At 43.1% G+C, this 18,534-nt stretch overlaps 1 protein-coding gene across 1 annotated transcript; it reads left to right on the forward strand.

The window, feature by feature from the left end:
- Positions 1-10,809: 10,809 nt before the first annotated feature.
- LOC136549514 (coatomer subunit gamma-2-like) lies at positions 10,810-18,203 on the forward strand. Its single transcript, XM_066540818.1, has 18 exons — positions 10,810-11,087; positions 11,302-11,399; positions 11,547-11,597; positions 11,978-12,091; positions 12,178-12,378; positions 12,487-12,588; positions 12,810-12,917; positions 12,987-13,217; positions 14,093-14,343; positions 14,442-14,613; positions 14,993-15,148; positions 15,247-15,297; positions 15,510-15,650; positions 15,732-15,932; positions 16,029-16,160; positions 16,248-16,421; positions 17,146-17,385; positions 17,758-18,203. Exons 1-18 carry the CDS (start codon positions 11,039-11,041, stop codon positions 17,950-17,952), a joined length of 2,667 nt encoding a protein of 888 aa, XP_066396915.1. The 5' UTR covers positions 10,810-11,038; the 3' UTR covers positions 17,953-18,203.
- Positions 18,204-18,534: the final 331 nt, after the last annotated feature.

Raw genomic sequence — 18,534 nt, forward strand, 5'->3', positions numbered from 1 at the left:
ATCCAACTCGTGCAAGCTCACACTTGGAGAAGATGATGAGGTGAAAACAAGCCCGAAGGCAAAGATATATGTTCTGTTTTCGTTTTTGTTGATCAAGACGCAATAGAGTGTGTGGTCGGGTTTATGATAGATAGTCGTACTATAAAGAGGATTTAGGATAGACATTCGAAAATTCTAGATATGATCGAAATTTCTGGCCAGGAAAAATCAATTCCAACCTAAGAATCCCTGATCGGAAATTACATCAGAAATTCCAAAACTGCTCAGGATTCTTACCAAACCCGAAATTTCCGGAGTAACTCAGCTAAAATAGCCATAACATTTCGCCTCCGATTTCGATGATGTTTGACTCTAGAAAATTTATTTAGAGAGCTATCCATCCCAACTAAAAATAAGCTCCAAAACTATATCATGTTAAAACATCGGGAAAAGTGTTCCTCTCAAGTTGGCACTTAAGGTTTAGTTAGTCTGAGCACAAAGACTTATCAACACATTTAATGTAGCATCCCTTTTTATAGTATTACATACCTATACTCAATACTAGGTGAATATATACCTCATGCTTTACTGCAGGAATTTAATGAAGATGAAAGATTTCATGTGTAACCATGTATAGATAAAAGAGGAGCATAAGTTAATGTAGTAGCTGTAGCCCTTTGGGCACTCCCAACCCATGGTTTCTATGGCCAGTTTTTAAGAAAAAAAGAGCACGATTAATATCCCTCAGAAACTACTCTCCTCAACCCATAAGTTCTATAGCAGTTTTTATACAGAGTAAAAGCTTAAATGCAACAAAAAATGAGTTGGATCAACTGTGGCCTGCACGTATACAGTCCATCTCTGAAACACTCGCACGGCACAGCGCAGCATGTATATGTTGATAGTAAACACTATATAAATAATACGAAACTATATAAATAATACGAAACACGTTGATTTTAAACTCGATATCAATAGTAGCAGTCCATTCCTTGTTAAAAAAATAGTAGCAGTCCATTGAAATAAGTGTTCAGACATGTGCAAACTATCGCAGCAACTGATCAGACTATTGAAGACTGTTCAGCCTATTTGCAGGAAGTGTTCAGGCTGTGGCTGTGTTTAGTTTCCAAAAAGTTTTTCAAAAAGTGCTACAATAGACATCACATCGAATCTTGCGATACGTGTATGAAGCATTAAATATAGACGAAAAAAACTAATTGCACAGTTTGGTTGGAAATCGCGAGACGAACGTTTTGAGCCTAATTAGTCCATGATTGAACACTAATTGTCAAATAAAAACAAAAATGCTACAATAGCCAAATTCTTAAATTTCGCAAACTAAACAAGCCTCATACTGTTTACTTTACCAGCAACAAGAATAAGTCGCGCCGGAGGGAGCTTCGTACCAGGCGAGTTGCGCGCGGGGGAGAGGAGAGCAGACGCGCGCGGGGGGTTGAGGAAACAGCGGCGTCGATGGATACGGATGTGTCTGCGCACGGGATTCGGACGGAGGTAGCGCAGGGAGCTGAGGAAACGACTGAACTTTTTTTACTTTTTAGCTATTTTTTTTTAAAAAAATTTACAAATATATCTCTGAAGGAAAGATTTCAGAATCTAGACTCTTAGCTTGCTAGCGTCTCTAGCGTCGAGCTCTTAACTCAACACTGACGTGACGCTGATTTAGCAAGTACTTCCACGCAGTCTGTACTGGCGCCGAGCTTAGAGCCGGAGAATGCGTTGCTTTTGCAGGTAGGATTGCGCAAGTTCTGAATCCATGCAAAAGTTCTGAATCCACCGTGGGCTTGGGTACGATGCAAAAGTTCTGAATCCACCATGGGCTTGGGTACGATTGCGCAGCGGTACGTACAGAACTTTGCGCCCGTGGCCCGCATGCTTTTAAATCCGGCCTGAGCTGCTTTTTTTTTCATTCGAAATAGTATTTTCCTCTCATAAATTTCTCCAAATTCATTTAAATTTCTTCAAATTCATTTAAATTCCTCCAGATTCCTCTAAATTCTTCCAAGCGAACGTGGCCCGTGTGGCCTGGCCCCCATGCATGCATGTGTGCAGTACTGCCGTGCAGTGCAGCAAATAAATTCTCGCGCGCGCGCCAAGATCTAATTTTTTACTATTTAACCCTTTTTTGAATAAAATTTACATTTGGTCCCCTAGAAACTTAAACTCATCTTTGGACTCTGGGGCCGGCGCCATGAGTCTTAGCGCCGAGGTAACACGTCTCGGCGCCACAGATCTTGGCGTCGAGTTACCTGGTCGTGCACAGAAGAAAATCCTACGTGGCCACAGATCTTGACGCCGACCTCGGAAACGCTGACGACCAACAGACTGGCGGCCGCGTTACCTCGGTTCCCGTGCTCGTCACAAAACTGGCTGGCCGAGCTGTGCCGGTGCATCTGCCTCCCTTCCTCCACTCCTCTCTCTCTCCCATACGTCCGCGGCGCGGTCAGGCGCGTGCAATGGTGATGGGACGAGGCTTTCCGTTTCTCAACCCGACGTCGCAGTCGCTGTGGCCCCCCGGGCGCTCGCATTGAGGCAAATTATTATATTATAAGACAAAACAAACCAAACACAACGCAGTGACAGTGAGGTGAGTCGCTGTTGTTCCGGCCTACGAGTGCAAGGAGCTCCGTTCGTCTGCACTCCATGATAGAAATCTGTGAGTACAAGTATATATACCAACATGCTTCTTGTTCTTTATTACATTTTTTTAGAAAATCAAAATAATGCTGCTTAGTACTGAGTACGTATTTGACAGCCAAAACATGCCTCCAACTAAACATGATAACTTGATCTTAATGTGTGTCTAATGTGTGTCAAGGAATAATATTTGACAGCCAAAACATGCTCACTTACATCTTAGAATAATATCATTTTTTAGTTCTAGTGTGTGTCAAGGAATTATATATCTTAATAAAAAAATTAATTTAGCGCTATACTAAATTGCATCATTTGTAGGTGCGAGAGAGTAATAAGATTAAGAAAATATAATAGCAAAACATCAAGAGCAGGTGAGCAAGCGTGCCACGATGGGAACTGTAACACCCCGGTGTTATGCCAGCATTTAGGCACTGTAAATTATGCATATCATGCATCATCAAGCATCCTAATCATGTAAATAACAACTGAAACACTGCTTCGAAACATATGAAACATGTTGTGAAACCTGAATGTTGCATACACTTGTTAGAGTTGTTTTGCCCTGATTTTGCTTGCTAGGTTAGTAGAACTTGTTTGGTTATGCTTGTAAATCATCTAGGATTATTTAGTTCAAATCTTGGAGCGAAGTTTGTATTCAAATTATTTCAAAATTTTGCTTTAAAAATAATTCTCCAAAATTAAGGTTTTGAGTTAAAATTGACTTTAATTTTAGCATTCAAAATTTATCAAGAATTTGGCTTTGGTCATAAAATAAAAGTTGTAGATATTGAAAAATGGAACAAATTTTATTTTTGCACCAATTTATGAAAATGCTTTTAAATGGCTCCAAAAATGGGAATTTAATTCTATTTATTTGAGAAATAAAAAGAAAAGAAATTCATTTCGCTTAACAGGCCGTCGCCCAGCTTCCCGGCCCACGGCTGAAGCCGGCCTGGCCCGCGTCCCCGCCTGCCGCGCGCCTCGCCAGCCCAGCGCGCCGGCCCACGCGCCACGCCATCCCGCGCGCGTCTCGCCTTGGCCTAGTCCCGCGCCGTTCCCCTGCTCGCCGCTCGCACACGCGCCGACCGCGGCAGAGCACGCCCGCCGCGTGGCGGCCATGCGCCGTCGATGCCGCCGCGCGTCGCAGCCGGCCTGCGCCCGCGCCCACGCGCCCGCCTACTTCTGCTGAAGCCGGTGCGCTCGCTTGCACTCTCTCGCGCTGCCTCTCCTCTCCGCAAGCGCCCAGCTCACCCACTCTCCCCCTCGCCGCGCCACCGCACCCGCCGGCCAAATTCGTCGCTTCTCCTCCACCTCGGCCAGCAATCGTGCGCTCGCAGCTCCGCCTCGCTCTCCGGCACGTGGTGCTCGCGCTTGTGCCGACTGTCGAGCTCAGGTAGCGCCTTCTCGTGCCTCGCCATCGTCGGCCATGGCGCCGCCGTGCTCGGCCGCCGTGGAAGGCTCTCTTCCTCCTCTTCTCCACCCTGCCTAGCTACCTTCCCGCCTTCGCCAGCTTCTCGCGAACCGCATGCGCCCGCTAGCTCGCCCTGTCACGGCCGGCAATGGCCGCCGGTCTCGTTGGCCGAGCCGCGCCGCTGCGGTGTCACAGCGCTGGCGTGGCTTCACCTCGGCCGAAGCTGGGCCAATGAGGCCATGGGCCGACGCCCTGCCGGGCCGCCTCCCCCTTCCCTTCGCTCGGGCCGCGCAGGCCAAGTGTGGCCATGGGCCGACTGATTCCCGCGGGCCGGCCCAGTAGCCATAGGAGTATTTGTTTTCAATTTTTCTTTATTATTTAAAAATAGAAATGGTTTGGAAAATGTTTGGATACTCAAATTTGCTCCAAATTTATTGAAATAAATTTTTCTAGATTCCTTATCATCAGATCTACTTGGGAAAATTATTGCATATCATTTTTGTGATACTTTTCTGTAGGACTTTATTTAATCATGGATATTGCTGATAACTTGAAAAATGTGTAGAAAAATCTATGGGCTTCAGAAAAATATGATTTCAAGTTTGTTAATCTTCTTATGTAATGTACTTCCTAGGAAAAATATGTGTCATGCATGTACTGTAGAAAATTTTTGAGGTGTAGTTCAAGTACCTTTAATGGCTGATTTTTGTTATTTTAGCTAGAGAGCAAACTTTGTATAAAACATGCATGTGATAATTTTTGTACAGTAATTGTATGCTATAAAGAACATAGGAAAAATGCTAACTCTGTTGTTTGACACTTTTCACAGTACAAAGTATTTTATGTTCATAATCATGCCATAGCTTGTTATTTTTGTGTAGACTAATCCACTCATTCAATTACCATGAAAATCTGATAGTAGACTACTTAGGATAGTACTATGCTGTAGTAATTTTCTAAGATTTTTCTAAGCAATAAAATTAGATGTTGCTATTCAAACCTATTATTAATTAGGGTTTAATTAAGTGTTGCTTTTTGTGTGAGTAAGAAATTAGTAAAGTTTTGGTGTATCTTTGAAGCATTTAATAAGATGTGTTGATTTAGCATATTAGTAGTAGAAGAGAATGCAGTAGATGACATGTGCTTGTAGTATATTTTTTGGATGATGTTGACTACCTTGCATTCAAGCATATCCCTTGTATTCATCTCATCCGATGCACCGATTGCATAAGCACTTACGCACATTACATCATACAGGATCACAAATCGAGAACCCAGTCGTCATACCCGAGGAGCCCGAGGAGCAGCTCGAGGTGTAGCCGCAGGAAGTGCCCGAAACCGACGAGGAGGACGTTGAGGAACTTCCGGAGTGCCCCGATCACCGCCTGAGCTCCTTCGAGAGAGGCAAGCCTCGGAGCATTTTCTCTCGGTTTGCAATTATTAATTCAATGCTTTACTTTAATTGATGCATTACATTCAGGAATTGTTTGCAACCGTTGCTGCATTATACCTTGGTTACATTTGCTATACTATATCCTTGTTACCCTGGTATCCGTAGTCGAGTCAATGCTTAGCTGACTTAGACCGATAGAAGTCAGGTGATTTCCTGTCACCTGCGAGCTATAGGTGGTTATCTGGATCTGCTTGGATGACTATGAAGTCATGGTATAACTAAGTGTTAAATGAAGTTGAGACCGGACGGAAACTTGCAGAGTTTTGGACTGTAGTGCTTTCCGTCTGTGTCAATTAAGGACCGACCGTTGTTGGGCCTCGAGTCATGTTGAACGCATGCCTTATATTTAGTTGGCCGGATAAAGTACCTTCCGACCGTGAAGCTGGGAGATTATTTAGACCGAGTAGATTGCCCACAACGCACTGTGCCGGAGCAGGTGTGGGTAGGACACGGGGGCAAGATGATAAGACCAAAGTGCAGTCGGTCGGCCCTCGGGTACATGTGGTTTCTGGCAAACTCGAGATTCCTGGATAGTTGACTCGGTGATCAATATCTCACTTTAGCGGGTGAGTGAGGTTTGTGTAAGGAATAAATCACCAGCTGGTTAGGAATTGATTCGAATCGCCATCGCTCCTGGACAGTGAGCACTTGACTTGAGTGACTTCATCGTAGTAAATGTTTATGGAACACTTGGACAGTTATAATGAATATGATAGTATGGAGGTTGTTTAATGATCATTGGTTATCATTATCTACTTAATCACGTGTTTGCTCTAGTATAGGTGCAAATTTAGTCGACATGTTAATAACAATTAACTTGACAATAATGCTTCTAAAAAGGGTCTTGAAATGCTAAAAATGCTTCTTTTTACAAATGAGTGAGCTACCCTACTATAAAGCCCTTCATAATCCTTGGTGTCACTTATTTTCGGTTATGTCGGGTAAGTCTAGCTGAGTACCTTCTCGTACTCAGGGTTTTATTCTCACTTGTTGCAGATGGGCAGATGTATTACGGCTACTGTATCAACTGCCTTTATCCTGCGATGGATGATGCTTAGGACCATGGGCATGGTCATTCCTTACGTCTCGTCTGATGCTTTTGTTGGAGATAATCATTCGCTGGCACTGTATTTGAACTCCGTGTGAGTGTGTGTGGTTTGAACAAATGGCTTCCGCTACTTTTATTCGAACTTGTTTTATAATAACTATGTTTAAACTCTGATGTATCTGAGATGCAAACTTTTATGTAATATGTGATGGTGACCGCTAAACTTATTACGATCTTGGCTGGAATGGAAGTTAGTTTGAAATTCTTCGTGATTTCACGGACTACCGGGTTATACGGGCTTAAGTTTGCTAAATCGTCTGCTCTGGCGGATGATTTTCTTACTTAATTTCATATAATTGGTCGGTTCTATTACAGGAACTTTAAGGTGAACGAGGTGAGCGTTAGTGCGATATGAATGCTAGTATTCTGACACAAGCAACCAGAGCGCGGCGGTGCCAGAGCCAGATGGCAGGCCACAGGCGCGTGTCTCACGTGTCTTTGGGCGCCGCGGTTATCGAGGAGCAGCGCATCGAGCCCGTCTTTTGGAGTCCATACTACCGATTATTTTTTTTACAATTAGTTCGGTTATTTTTTTAACGCACGTCTTTTGGAAAAAAAATCATATGCAACCTATTCATCACGTGAGATCTTGTTTTGAAGGATTTATTGTCAGAAACTCAATGGTACAATCGAAATTTAATTTGGATATTTGGTTTAAAAGTTATGACTTTTTTTTAGTTGGTTGAAAGTCACTGCGTACATACGCAAGCTGACATGCCTACAGGGCCGCTCCTCACCGCACAAGCCGCACACAGGTTGCATGCCCGTCACTAGCTACAGTGTACAACATGGCCTCTCTCTCCCTTCCTTTTTCTCCTGCTTTTCGACCGCTGTCGCTCGGCCACAGCGCAAGCGCACCGAGCTCTACTGCTAGCACGCATCCGCCATGGACTAGCTCGGGGCTAAGCCCAAGCGCTGCCTCCCCCTCCCTTTTCTTCTTTGCTGCTCATCGGCGTCGCCGAGCCAAGCTGCCACTGTCGTTTTGCCTCCTCCGTCACGCGCTTGAGCCGTAGCCCCACTGCGTGGCCCTGTGCCGCATCCACGCCGTCCGTGGCCGGGCCTCCTCGCAAGCGCATGCACACCTCACGGCTCCACGATGTCCGCGCGTGTCTCCGCCTCCGCTGCGGACCACGCTGTCCCGCTGTCGTCCGCCAGGTTGTGCCCCGTCCCAGCACAAGCAGCGCCACGTCCTACCAGTGGCGCCCATCCATGCCTTGTTCCACCTCTGCTGCACCCCGCAGCTCCACAGTCGCGCGCCTGGAGCACCGTGCCAGCGCTGGACTCGTCGCTCTGGCTCCACGGCGCTGCCTCTTCCGTGCGCGTGCTCCTCGGTCACGCTGGTCCTTCGGCCCTTCCTGCTCCTCCACGAGCATCGGCGTCCTCCACTTCTTCCCCGCGTCGCGCGCCACCGCTGCGTAGTCACCGCTGCCGGCTTACCGCCGCCATGGCTCGCGCGGGCGGACAGCTGAGGACCCACTCGAGTCTTTCCGTGGCCAAGCGTGGTCGCGCGGGCTCCTATGCTCCTCACCGGCGAGTTCCCGTCGCCGTCGTGCCTTCTCTGGCCGGGATTGACCGCCGGGCGGTGATTTCCCCGTCGGTGCTCTGCTTTGGAGGATGAAGAAGGGTTTGAGTCCAAGCCGAAATTTTATACATGGTTCTTATTGCAAAATACATGACTCATTTAAACAGTACTATGGACCTAGGGCTGGATAGGGAGAAGCGTAGGGGTTGTTTCGCAAATATGCCGTCACCACCGTGTTGGGCCAGCTTGCTAGGCCGGCCTGCCGGTTGCCAACGTGCCTAGGCCGCGCCCCCGCTGGGCCGGTCGCGTGCTGCCCGCGCCGCTGGGCCGCGCCTGGCTATCAGGCTGTGTGTGCAGCTGCTGGGCCACCGCGCCGTGTTGGGCCACGCACGCACCGACGGGCCGAGTTGGCCGCCCAGGTCTTGTTTGTTGCGTTGTTTTGGTTCTGTTAATTCAGTGTCTTTCTAAAATTAAAAATAAAGTGTAGAAAATTCATAAAAATACCAAACCAGTTTTGTTGAGTTTCTAAAATTATGATCTACCTGCTAGTATACTTTATTCACATAGTTTGAAAGTATTCTTGGAAACTATATAATTAATTTAAGATACTTAATATTGTAAAAATATACACTTATAAGAATTATTGTGGTAAATTGGTAATAGTGTTGGATATAAAATTTATACAGTAGACTCCTAGCAATATTAGGTACTTACTGTAATTGTTGTAGCTCCAGAATAATTAGTTTGCTAAATAGATAATGATGTCCTATTGCGAATAAAGATTAAATTGATAGAATATAATAAAGAAACAACATTGGTTTATATAACTAAAATAATTATTGGGAAATAACGCCTTATTCGACAATATGAATACATAGACCAGTGTTAGGGTTATCTCGTTAGCTTGTGAGCCGTGATCGGATTTCAAAACGTTTCGGCTGTCGTCGATTATTTACATCTCTGCATTGGCATCAATGCATATCATATAGGTACGATGATGGATCAACGGATCAATTGAAGGATGATTGGGAATCCGAAGATAGTATAATGGTATTTTCTCCAGGAGATGATGTAATGGGTTTTCTATTCAGTTGATGGTGGATGATCTAAAGATGCAGATACTAACTTTTTAATATATATCTTACCCAGGCAAGCTCCGATGTATAACCCCTATTTTTCTGTACTTTAAATTATATTTGTGCATTAAGTTTTAAGAAGTTGAATGAAACTCATTTGCATATATATCTTTATCGTATAAGTCTTACTAGTATAACAGGATCGTGTAGAATGCTATGCTACAGAACTTCGGTAGAAGTCGAGTGATTGCCTGTCACTCGCGAGAGATAAGAAATATATTACTGTATTATTATCACTTATTAAATATAAATGGTGGAAAAGAAAAATGGTGACCGGACAGTGATATGATTTGGGTATTGGTGGGTGTAAGAGGTTGTGTCACCGTGGATGCGGGGCATGGCTTGGTTACACTGCTTTCCCTGTCTGTGTCGGTTAAGGACCGATCGTTACATAAGCCATCGAGGCAAGTCATAGACTTATTATCCCGAGCACATACTTGGGTATGGACGCTTGTAAGACTTGTTGCTTTCTTATCATGGGTTCCGACTCTTTCTGGACCGACTGTTAGAGTTTCTTTTTGATGGAGGAGGTCCTTGCACCGCACTGAGTCCGGGACTCAGGGCGGGGGCTTGGAGTCCTAGTTTGGACAGGGACCTAGGAACCCAGGACAGGAGGGTGATGGGTTGATCCTGCTTGTGCCTTGGGTATAAGCGGGGCGTGTGTTTTCGGAGTACCCAGCTGGGGGCATTGATTCGCGAATCGTCGGACAATCCGGTACGGCTTGTTTCGTGTCTAGCATCGTAGTAAGAACTGAAAGATGAAAGATGGAATGGAAAAAGGAAATCTGATTGCGTACCACATGCTTGAAAGTAGCACATGTGCTTACATAGAATGGTTAGTTAATGAACCGATGTGGCTTTTAATAAAAATCGAATATAAGGACGCACTCTTAGCAATGCTTCCTATAAATGCAATAAACCCACAAGCCAGATAGCCTTGCATATCGTTGGAGTCTTTTCTTTCCTCCTGTTGGGTAAATCTTGCTGAGTATAATTGCAGGTGACAGGTGGATGCTAGAGCTGACTCTTGTGTGTGGATTTCTTCTGGTGGGCTCAGCGAGAATTCCTTTACGCTGCGATCATAGTCGTTATTTATAACTCCCACCAAATATTTTTATAAATGAAAGTTTCCTAATCTGTTGTCGTAGTTTACATATCAATATTTTATCATGTCATGATTAGATATTTATTTCCGCTGTAATTGTAATCACATGTTTATATTCCGCTGTTCTATTAAACTGTTTATAACTCTGATAATATGATTATATTCTGGTGTTATAATAATAAATATTATACTCTGATGTTGTATTAAAAGTTACGTAAGAAATAGTTAAGAATGATGTAAGCTTTATTCTTTCATTGGTGATCCTGATGAAAAATGTGGATTTTTGGGTTCTCTCTAGGATGTGTCCGACGAAACTATGTAATTAGATGTTCTCCTTCAAATATTTAGTGTCCAATAGAAAATGAGTACTCCTAACGACATTAGATTAGGCGGTTCTCCTACCGCGTCCACAGTTGAACCGCATCCGAAGGAAAGGAAAACGCTGCTCAAGGACTGGTAGTGGATACCCCCTTTCCCTCCCTCTCCCCCAGGCCTTTCCCGGCGCCAGATTCAGATCCATGCCGCACGCTTCTCCATTCCTGTAAGCTCCGCGCCTCCTCCACTCCAAATCCAGCGAGGCCACCGCCCGGGCCCCGGGGAAACGCCCTCGCGCCGCCGCCGGCTCGGGCACCCTCCCGCGCGAGCGTCGCCCCGACATCAGCCGCGGACATGGCGCAGCCGCTCGTCGTGAAGAAGGACGACGACCTCGACGAGGAAGGTGCGCGCGCGCGCGCGTCAGCGCCCTCGTCTGTCTCGCCTCGTTCCTTTAGTTGCGCGCGTGTACGCCTCCGGTTGTGTGTGCGCGCCCGTGTGCGCGTGTGTGCCCAGATCCGCGCTCGCAGCGCCCTAGATCTGGCGTGATCCGGCCCGGATCCCGGCATCCGTCGCATTTGCGGCTGGCTGATTGTTCGCTTGCTTGGTTGCTGCTGCAGAGTACTACTCGCCGTTCCTCGGCATCGAGAAGGGCGCCGTGCTGCAGGAGGCCCGCGTCTTCCACGACCCTCAGCTCGACGCGCGGCGATGCTGCCAGGTGCCTGTCTCTGCCCAATCGTGTTTCATCCCCTCCCCACGGGATCTCGCGATACCATCTCTCCAAGCTTGTGCGAATGTGAATTCGAATGCATTCGCGGGCTTACATAAATGACTGGTTTCTCATGCTTTCTGCCTGCATCTGTAGGTTATCACCAAGCTCCTGTACCTGCTCAACCAGGGTGACACCTTTACCAAGGTACAGTGGCACATCGTTGATCTTACCGTGATCATAATTTGGCTGGGTTTTTAGATTTAGATTGCCAGTACTCGTCGTATATCTAAAATTCTTGTGAAGTTTGACCATAGTTATCGTCCTCTAAAAGGAAGTTGGTACCTACAAAGTTAGGTTCAACACCTGGTGCCCTGAATTACATTAGGTGAGGAGTTACTTGCTAGCTTAATGTCCAGAGAGTAGACCTTATGCATGTTTCAAACACTATAAGTACAAAGGGGATCTGAGGGTACATATATAATCACATTTGATGTAGTGCAGTTTCCTCAATACATTAGTGTGCCCATTGAGCTCTAGTCCAGGACATGTGCTATAGTTTTACATGAGTGGAAAAAAAATTGTAGGTTGAGGCCACAGAGGTCTTCTTTGCAACAACCAAGCTGTTCCAGTCTAAAGATGCGGGCCTTAGGAGGATGGTGTACCTTATGATCAAGGAACTATCGCCTTCAGCTGATGAGGTTGGTGAATATTGGTTGCTACTATGTGGTTCGCTGCTTTATGTGGAATGTGGGAATGACTTTCATTTGTGATCTATTGGGTGTAGGTCATCATAGTAACAAGCTCTTTGATGAAGGACATGAATAGCAAAACTGATATGTACCGTGCGAACGCTATTAGAGTTCTTTGTCGTATTATCGACTCAACTCTTCTCACCCAAATCGAGAGGTATTTGAAGCAAGCCATTGTTGACAAGAATCCTGTTGTTGCCAGTGCAGCCCTTGTTAGTGGCATCTACTTGCTTCAAGTACGTCCTGCAATTATATTTGGTGCTCCAGTTGGATATATTGTTACTAGTTGGTGGCAGCTTTAGATCCTTCTGATTATGTTTTCTGCATGTTTGTATTATTGGCAGACAAGTCCGGAAGTTGTAAAAAGATGGAGCAATGAAGTTCAAGAGGCTGTGCAGTCAAGAGCTGCTCTTGTGCAGTTTCATGCCCTTGCTCTTCTTCACCAAGTGAGTTCAACATATGGTGCTCCTTTTAAGTAGATAGATAGGCATATCCGCATATCCATAATATCCTCACCCTCGAATGTTAAAATGAATCAGACGCTTTGCAAAACTTAATTAGTCAGCTCTTGTTTGTCTGCTACTTATGCAACATGGAGCACTTTGATAGGCTCAAGTTGTTTGTTAATGCACAAATACCTTATAATCCCATCTACCTTTCATTTCAGATTAGACAAAATGATCGGTTGGCGGTCAGCAAGCTTGTCACTAGCTTGACCAGGGGTTCAGTTCGCTCTCCTTTGGCCCAGTGCCTACTTATTCGCTACACAAGCCAGGCATGTGTTCCATATCTTCCAGATCTAATGTAGATAATCATCGGTATCTGAAATATGTGGCATCTACAGGTGATTAGAGAGTCTGGCGTGAACCAAGGTGGAGATCGTCCTTTCTTTGATTTCCTTGAGTCCTGTCTCCGGAACAAAGCAGAAATGGTCATACTTGAGGCTGCAAGAGCAATTACTGAACTGAATGGTGTCACAAGCCGTGAGCTTACACCTGCAATTACTGTGCTGCAGTTGTTCTTAAGTTCATCCAAACCTGTTCTCAGATTCGCAGCTGTTCGCACACTTAACAAGGTTGGTCTGCTGCTCTGCTTATTTCTTTACACTAGCTGTTCTTGATACTATGCAATTCTCATTTAAGTAGAACTATTGATTGTGTAGTAGTTTCCAATAAAGGATCATTGGCTTTCAAATGTCTGGGATTCTTTTTTTTGTCGCAGAACTATAATAATTAATAACACAGCAATATTAGTTGCATCCTGTTCTCAGTACTTATTTTGGTTTGTGATGGAGTTTGTATTTTCCATGAATGGCACCAAATAAGTTAAGGTCTAAATCTCCGGTATCTAAATAATTTTTTAACACAACATTCATTTCGTGCTTTCTTTAGATTCTCTCAGTAGCCATGTAATATAGCTGGAAGATAGGACTGCTGATCTATCATCTCCTTGATTGTTCAGTCATGTTACATATGCTTTGTGCTTGAACAACTATTTCATTGAATTCTTGGCTCTATGTTTGTTTATACATTATGATCCATAACAGCTGATCCTTGGGTAGGACAAAGACATGCCATCTGGTTACTGGACTGAATTCCATTTGTTTGATGCAAGATCAGACATTTCAGATATGACATCTTTTATCTAACATGTTTTGAATCTGCTATTTTTCTTTCTATTGCATATAGGGAGCAACAGATGATAAGAGTGCAACATTGAGTTATCTTTTACTTTTTGTTTGTTTGGTATCATATGCATTTTCATTATGTTGTTTGATCTGTTGTGGAAAATTCATCTCCCCTGCTGGAAAGCTGTTTTAGTGTTCTGGATTTGCTGTTGGATTAACAGTTTCCTTACTGATAGTATGGCCCAGATTGCCTGTAGTGTTCTTGTCAGAATCATTGTTGATTCCATTATATTTACTGACTGCTCATGTGAATAATTGTACAGGTTGCATCAACTCATCCTTTGGCTGTCACAAATTGTAACATAGACATGGAGAGCTTAATCTCTGATCAGAACAGGAGCATTGCAACCCTTGCGATTACAACACTGTTGAAGACAGGCAACGAGTCAAGTGTTGATCGTTTAATGAAACAGATGACCAACTTTATGTCAGACATAGCTGATGAATTCAAGATTGTTGTTGTTGAAGCAATAAGATCCCTGTGCTTGAAGTTCCCTCTGAAATATCGCTCATTGTATGTACATAGAAGCATATCTTCTTGCTCTATTATTGTTAAATATCGTAAACTACCTTTTTCATCTATAAGCCTTAATTTCCATTTATCTTTTCCAGGATGAACTTCTTGAGTAATATTCTACGGGAAGAGGGTGGATTCGAGTACAAGAAAGCCATAGTTGACTCAATTATTATACTCATTAGAGATATTCCTGATGCAAAGGAAAGTGGTTTATTTCACTTATGTGAATTCATAGAAGACTGTGAATTCACCTATTTGTCCACCCAGGTAACCATCAATCAATCACTCTTCAGGCATGTAATTTGGAAAATAGTTGTAAGATCGATTTAATTTCCTTTTTGTGAATATGTTATTTTTCTTTTGCTTCTGTACAATAGGCTGATCACATTGAAACAGTGACCGATGAACACATTTTATTTCTAATTATATATCTTCTGCTGTGAGCTGTCTATAGATGGTTATTTTCTGCTTCTGTAGATATAATGAGCTAATTGATTTGAAACCTGCAACTGAACTCATTTTGTATTTTCCTATGTTAACACTGACATTTATGATTATGGACTAGTAAAATATCTATTCATAAACTACTTTAGTAAGTCAGCTGATTTCTTCATTGTAATCAAATTGCTTTTTAATCTTGTGGCAGATACTTCACTTTTTGGGAAATGAAGGCCCAAAAACATCAGATCCCAGTAAATACATACGTTATATATACAATAGGGTGATACTTGAAAATGCTACAGTTCGAGCTAGTGCAGTCAGCACATTGTCAAAGTTTGGTGCCTTGGTTGACTCACTCAAGGTACTTACATGATTTTTTATACTTCAAATGATGTTCTTGCTGTGCAATGTGTTTCTTATCTGTCAAATGTCTATTGCACTTGCAATGTTTTTATCCAGCCTCGCATATTTGTGCTCCTGAGACGCTGCCTGTTTGATGGGGATGATGAGGTTAGTGTGAAACTTTTCCCATGAAGATACGTCTATGCTCTATTTTTTATGATTCAATAACCCTTTCCGCTGTGCGTCTTACTCATTTACTGTTTTGCTACCTCATTTTAATTGTAAAGCAAAAGTTATATTTAGATAAATGACCTTGCTTGATTCTTCTTTTTTCAGATAGAAATATTTCCTTGCTGATGTTTGATACGCTTACCTTGTAGGTGCGTGACAGAGCGACCCTTTACCTCAAATTGTTAGGTGGGGAAGCTACAGTTGGTGAGACAGAGAAGGATGTGAATGAATTTCTCTTTGGCTCACTTGATGTTCCACTAGTAAACTTGGAGACGAGCCTGCGGAATTATGTATGTCTTGGTCACTTGAATATAATTATGCTTTTGCTCTGTTATCCTTGTATATCTTATGTTATCATTATTTGTTGATAGGAACCTTCAGATGTACCTTTTGATATTTCATCTGTTTCGAAGGAGACAAAATCCCAACCCCTTGCTGAGAAAAAGTCTACAGGCAAGAAATCAGCCGGTCCGGCATCTGCTGTCAGTGGCCCTGTTTCTACTGTTGATGCTTCTTATGAGAAGCTTCTTTCATCCATTCCGGAATTCGCTGATTTTGGAAAGCTATTTAAGGTTGGTATATATTATTTGTCCTTCTATAAAAGATGTGCATTATGGACCTGGCTGAATCTCATTGCATGTGTTGTAACTTTTTGTTCGCTCTTCCAGTCATCCGCACCTGTAGAATTGACTGAAGCTGAGACTGAATACTCAGTAAATGTTGTGAAGCATATTTTTGATGGACACGTTGTGCTCCAATACAACTGTACCAATACAATTCCTGAACAATTGCTTGAACAGGTATGTAACTTCTTTCATATTTATAGGTTTATACATGCATATGTTGTGTTTTTATGATTCAGTGCCTTTAACTCCTCAATTCCACAGGTAGTTGTTTTCGTTGATGCTTCGGAGGCTGATGAATTTTTAGAAGTTGCTTCGAAGCCTTTAGAATCATTACCATATGATTCTCCTGGACGGACCTTTGTGGCTTTTGAAAAGCCAGAAGGTGTCATTGCCACCGGCAAGTTCTCAAATATCCTGAAATTCATTGTTAAGGAGGTGTGTGTTTTGCTTGCTCCTCCCCATTATCTTATATTTTTCTATGTGCATTTTGTGTGAGGTGAGGATAAGTGCCCATGAACAAATGGAAGGCATTCTTGACACCTTGGCTACTCCAGAAACCAGTGCTTCGTTTAGCTTGCGATGTGTATATGAAAAAGTTGTTCAGTTCCAGTTTTTGTTCCTTTTGGGAAATGCTGAACCAGGCCTTCCCTATGGGAAGAACCATTCTTACCGAACAAAGAAGGGAGGCCATGTATGAAAGCTTATCATAAAACGTGATAATTTAAATGGAACTATCTGGTTCTCCAGCCTAAGGTCCCTTGCAGTCATACCAGTAATCATGGTTGAACTTACTTTTTATCTGTAATCTTTGATTTGACATAAGATAGTGTTTTGTCTAAACTTTGGCTGATCTGTACCTAAAGTGTTCTGAACTGGAAATCAGATCTACCTTCTTTGTTGCTATATGCACTAGTATATTGAGCTTCAGGGTCCTTTTGAGTTCTCAGCGAAATTGTTAAATCTGTTACTTGGATGCCCTTGACTCCTTGCAAATGCACTAAACTGGGATCTACATCTGTGTTTGTACTCTTCTGAATAAGATCATTGTACGGCATATATACGCTTAATCGGTTCAGATAATTTGTGAAATGCTTTCCTGTCTTTCCATTTGAAGCGGTAAATGATAATTTGTTGATTTGACTCATTTGTTGTGTTTCAGGTTGACCCATCCACTGGTGAAGCTGAGGATGATGGTGTTGAGGATGAGTACCAGCTTGAAGATCTTGAAATCGTTTCTGCTGATTATATGTTGAAGGTGGGAGCATCTAACTTCCGAAATGCCTGGGAAAGCATGGATCCGGAGAGTGAGCGGGTTGACGAGTATGGGCTTGGAGTAAGGGAGAGCCTGGCTGAGGCTGTAAGTGCTGTTATAAGCATCCTCGGCATGCAGCCTTGCGAGGTCAGTCTCCTTTATCATTCTTTTTCCTATCGAATGAATGCCACTGTCACATATAATAATAAGTCGATTTGTAATAAATTTGCTTAAAAAGTTATATAGTGTTTCTACCTCGTGGAGAGATTGCAGGATTTAGAGCTTTTTTTTTTAGAAATTTCCTAGGCCTGTACCAATTAGTAGTCCTGGTCATTAATAAGAAGTTGTATCTCCTTCCTTGATATTTGACAATTTTTTTTAATTCCTATAAAATCTAGCAGTATTGATAGTTCAAGCAACCAACAGCTCAAAGGGTTATCACCTTGATTCGGAACCCTGGCTGTATTTAGCATTGCTTTTCACCTTAAAATGATGACTCGTTTCACCTTTGGTTTGTAGGGAACTGACGTGGTCCCAAGCAATTCAAGGTCGCACACTTGTCTGCTCTCTGGTGTGTTTATTGGTAACGTGAAAGTCTTGGTGAGGCTGTCATTTGGAATCAGTGCACCGAAGGAGGTGGCCATGAAGCTAGCAGTTAGATCTGATGATCCAGAGATCAGTGACAAGATCCACGAAATTGTTGCTAATGGCTAAGAACACTAGTAGAATATTTTTTTTGACTCCTTTTGTTTTGGCTTTCATGCTACGGGAAGCTTGAGGGGATTCAATTAATTCTAGTATATGTAAGCTTGGTTTCCAGTTGGATCCATCTTTTGTTGCACCACCATTCTTCCTCGACACAGTACAACAGTTTTTTGGTTGATTTGGATCTGTACAATTTTCCTTATATACCGAGGAGATAATAGTGTATGCAATAAAATTCAAGTAAAGTTTTGTTGGTAAAATGAAGCATATTGCACATCAGCAACAAAATCTTGTATTGACGAGGCAACTGCTTAAATTCGTGGCCTCATAAGGTGTGGCTTTCACCTATGCTTAGGTTCTATTTGGTTCAGTTTTGAGTTTAGAAAAGCTACCGTAAGCTGTAAAAAGGTTGATCCTGAGCTATGTGCCTTGGAGAAGTTGTAAACTGTTGGTCTATGTTTCGTGAAAATAGATGTGGAACTAATCTTTGTTTTCATCCATTTAATGAAAAAATAGTTGTGAAACATCTCTTTGCTTTTATCCATTTAGAAAAACAGAACCAAAAATAGGATCGAAGGCCCTCTCTCTTGT

The sequence above is a fragment of the Miscanthus floridulus genome, chromosome 4 (genome assembly GCF_019320115.1).
Source record: "Miscanthus floridulus cultivar M001 chromosome 4, ASM1932011v1, whole genome shotgun sequence".
NCBI lineage: Eukaryota > Viridiplantae > Streptophyta > Magnoliopsida > Poales > Poaceae > Miscanthus > Miscanthus floridulus.

What these genes read in the sequence shown, in the direction of transcription:
- LOC136549514 (XM_066540818.1), top strand. Translation starts at nt 11,039, where the DNA reads ATGGCGCAGCCGCTCGTCGTGAAGAAGGACGACGACCTCGACGAGGAA. An exon ending in TTATTCGCTACACAAGCCAG is followed by an intron (nt 12,918 to 12,986) that starts GCATGTGTTCCA and finishes TGGCATCTACAG; the next exon opens with GTGATTAGAGAGTCTGGCGT. An exon ending in TCACCTATTTGTCCACCCAG is followed by an intron (nt 14,614 to 14,992) that starts GTAACCATCAAT and finishes ATCTTGTGGCAG; the next exon opens with ATACTTCACTTTTTGGGAAA.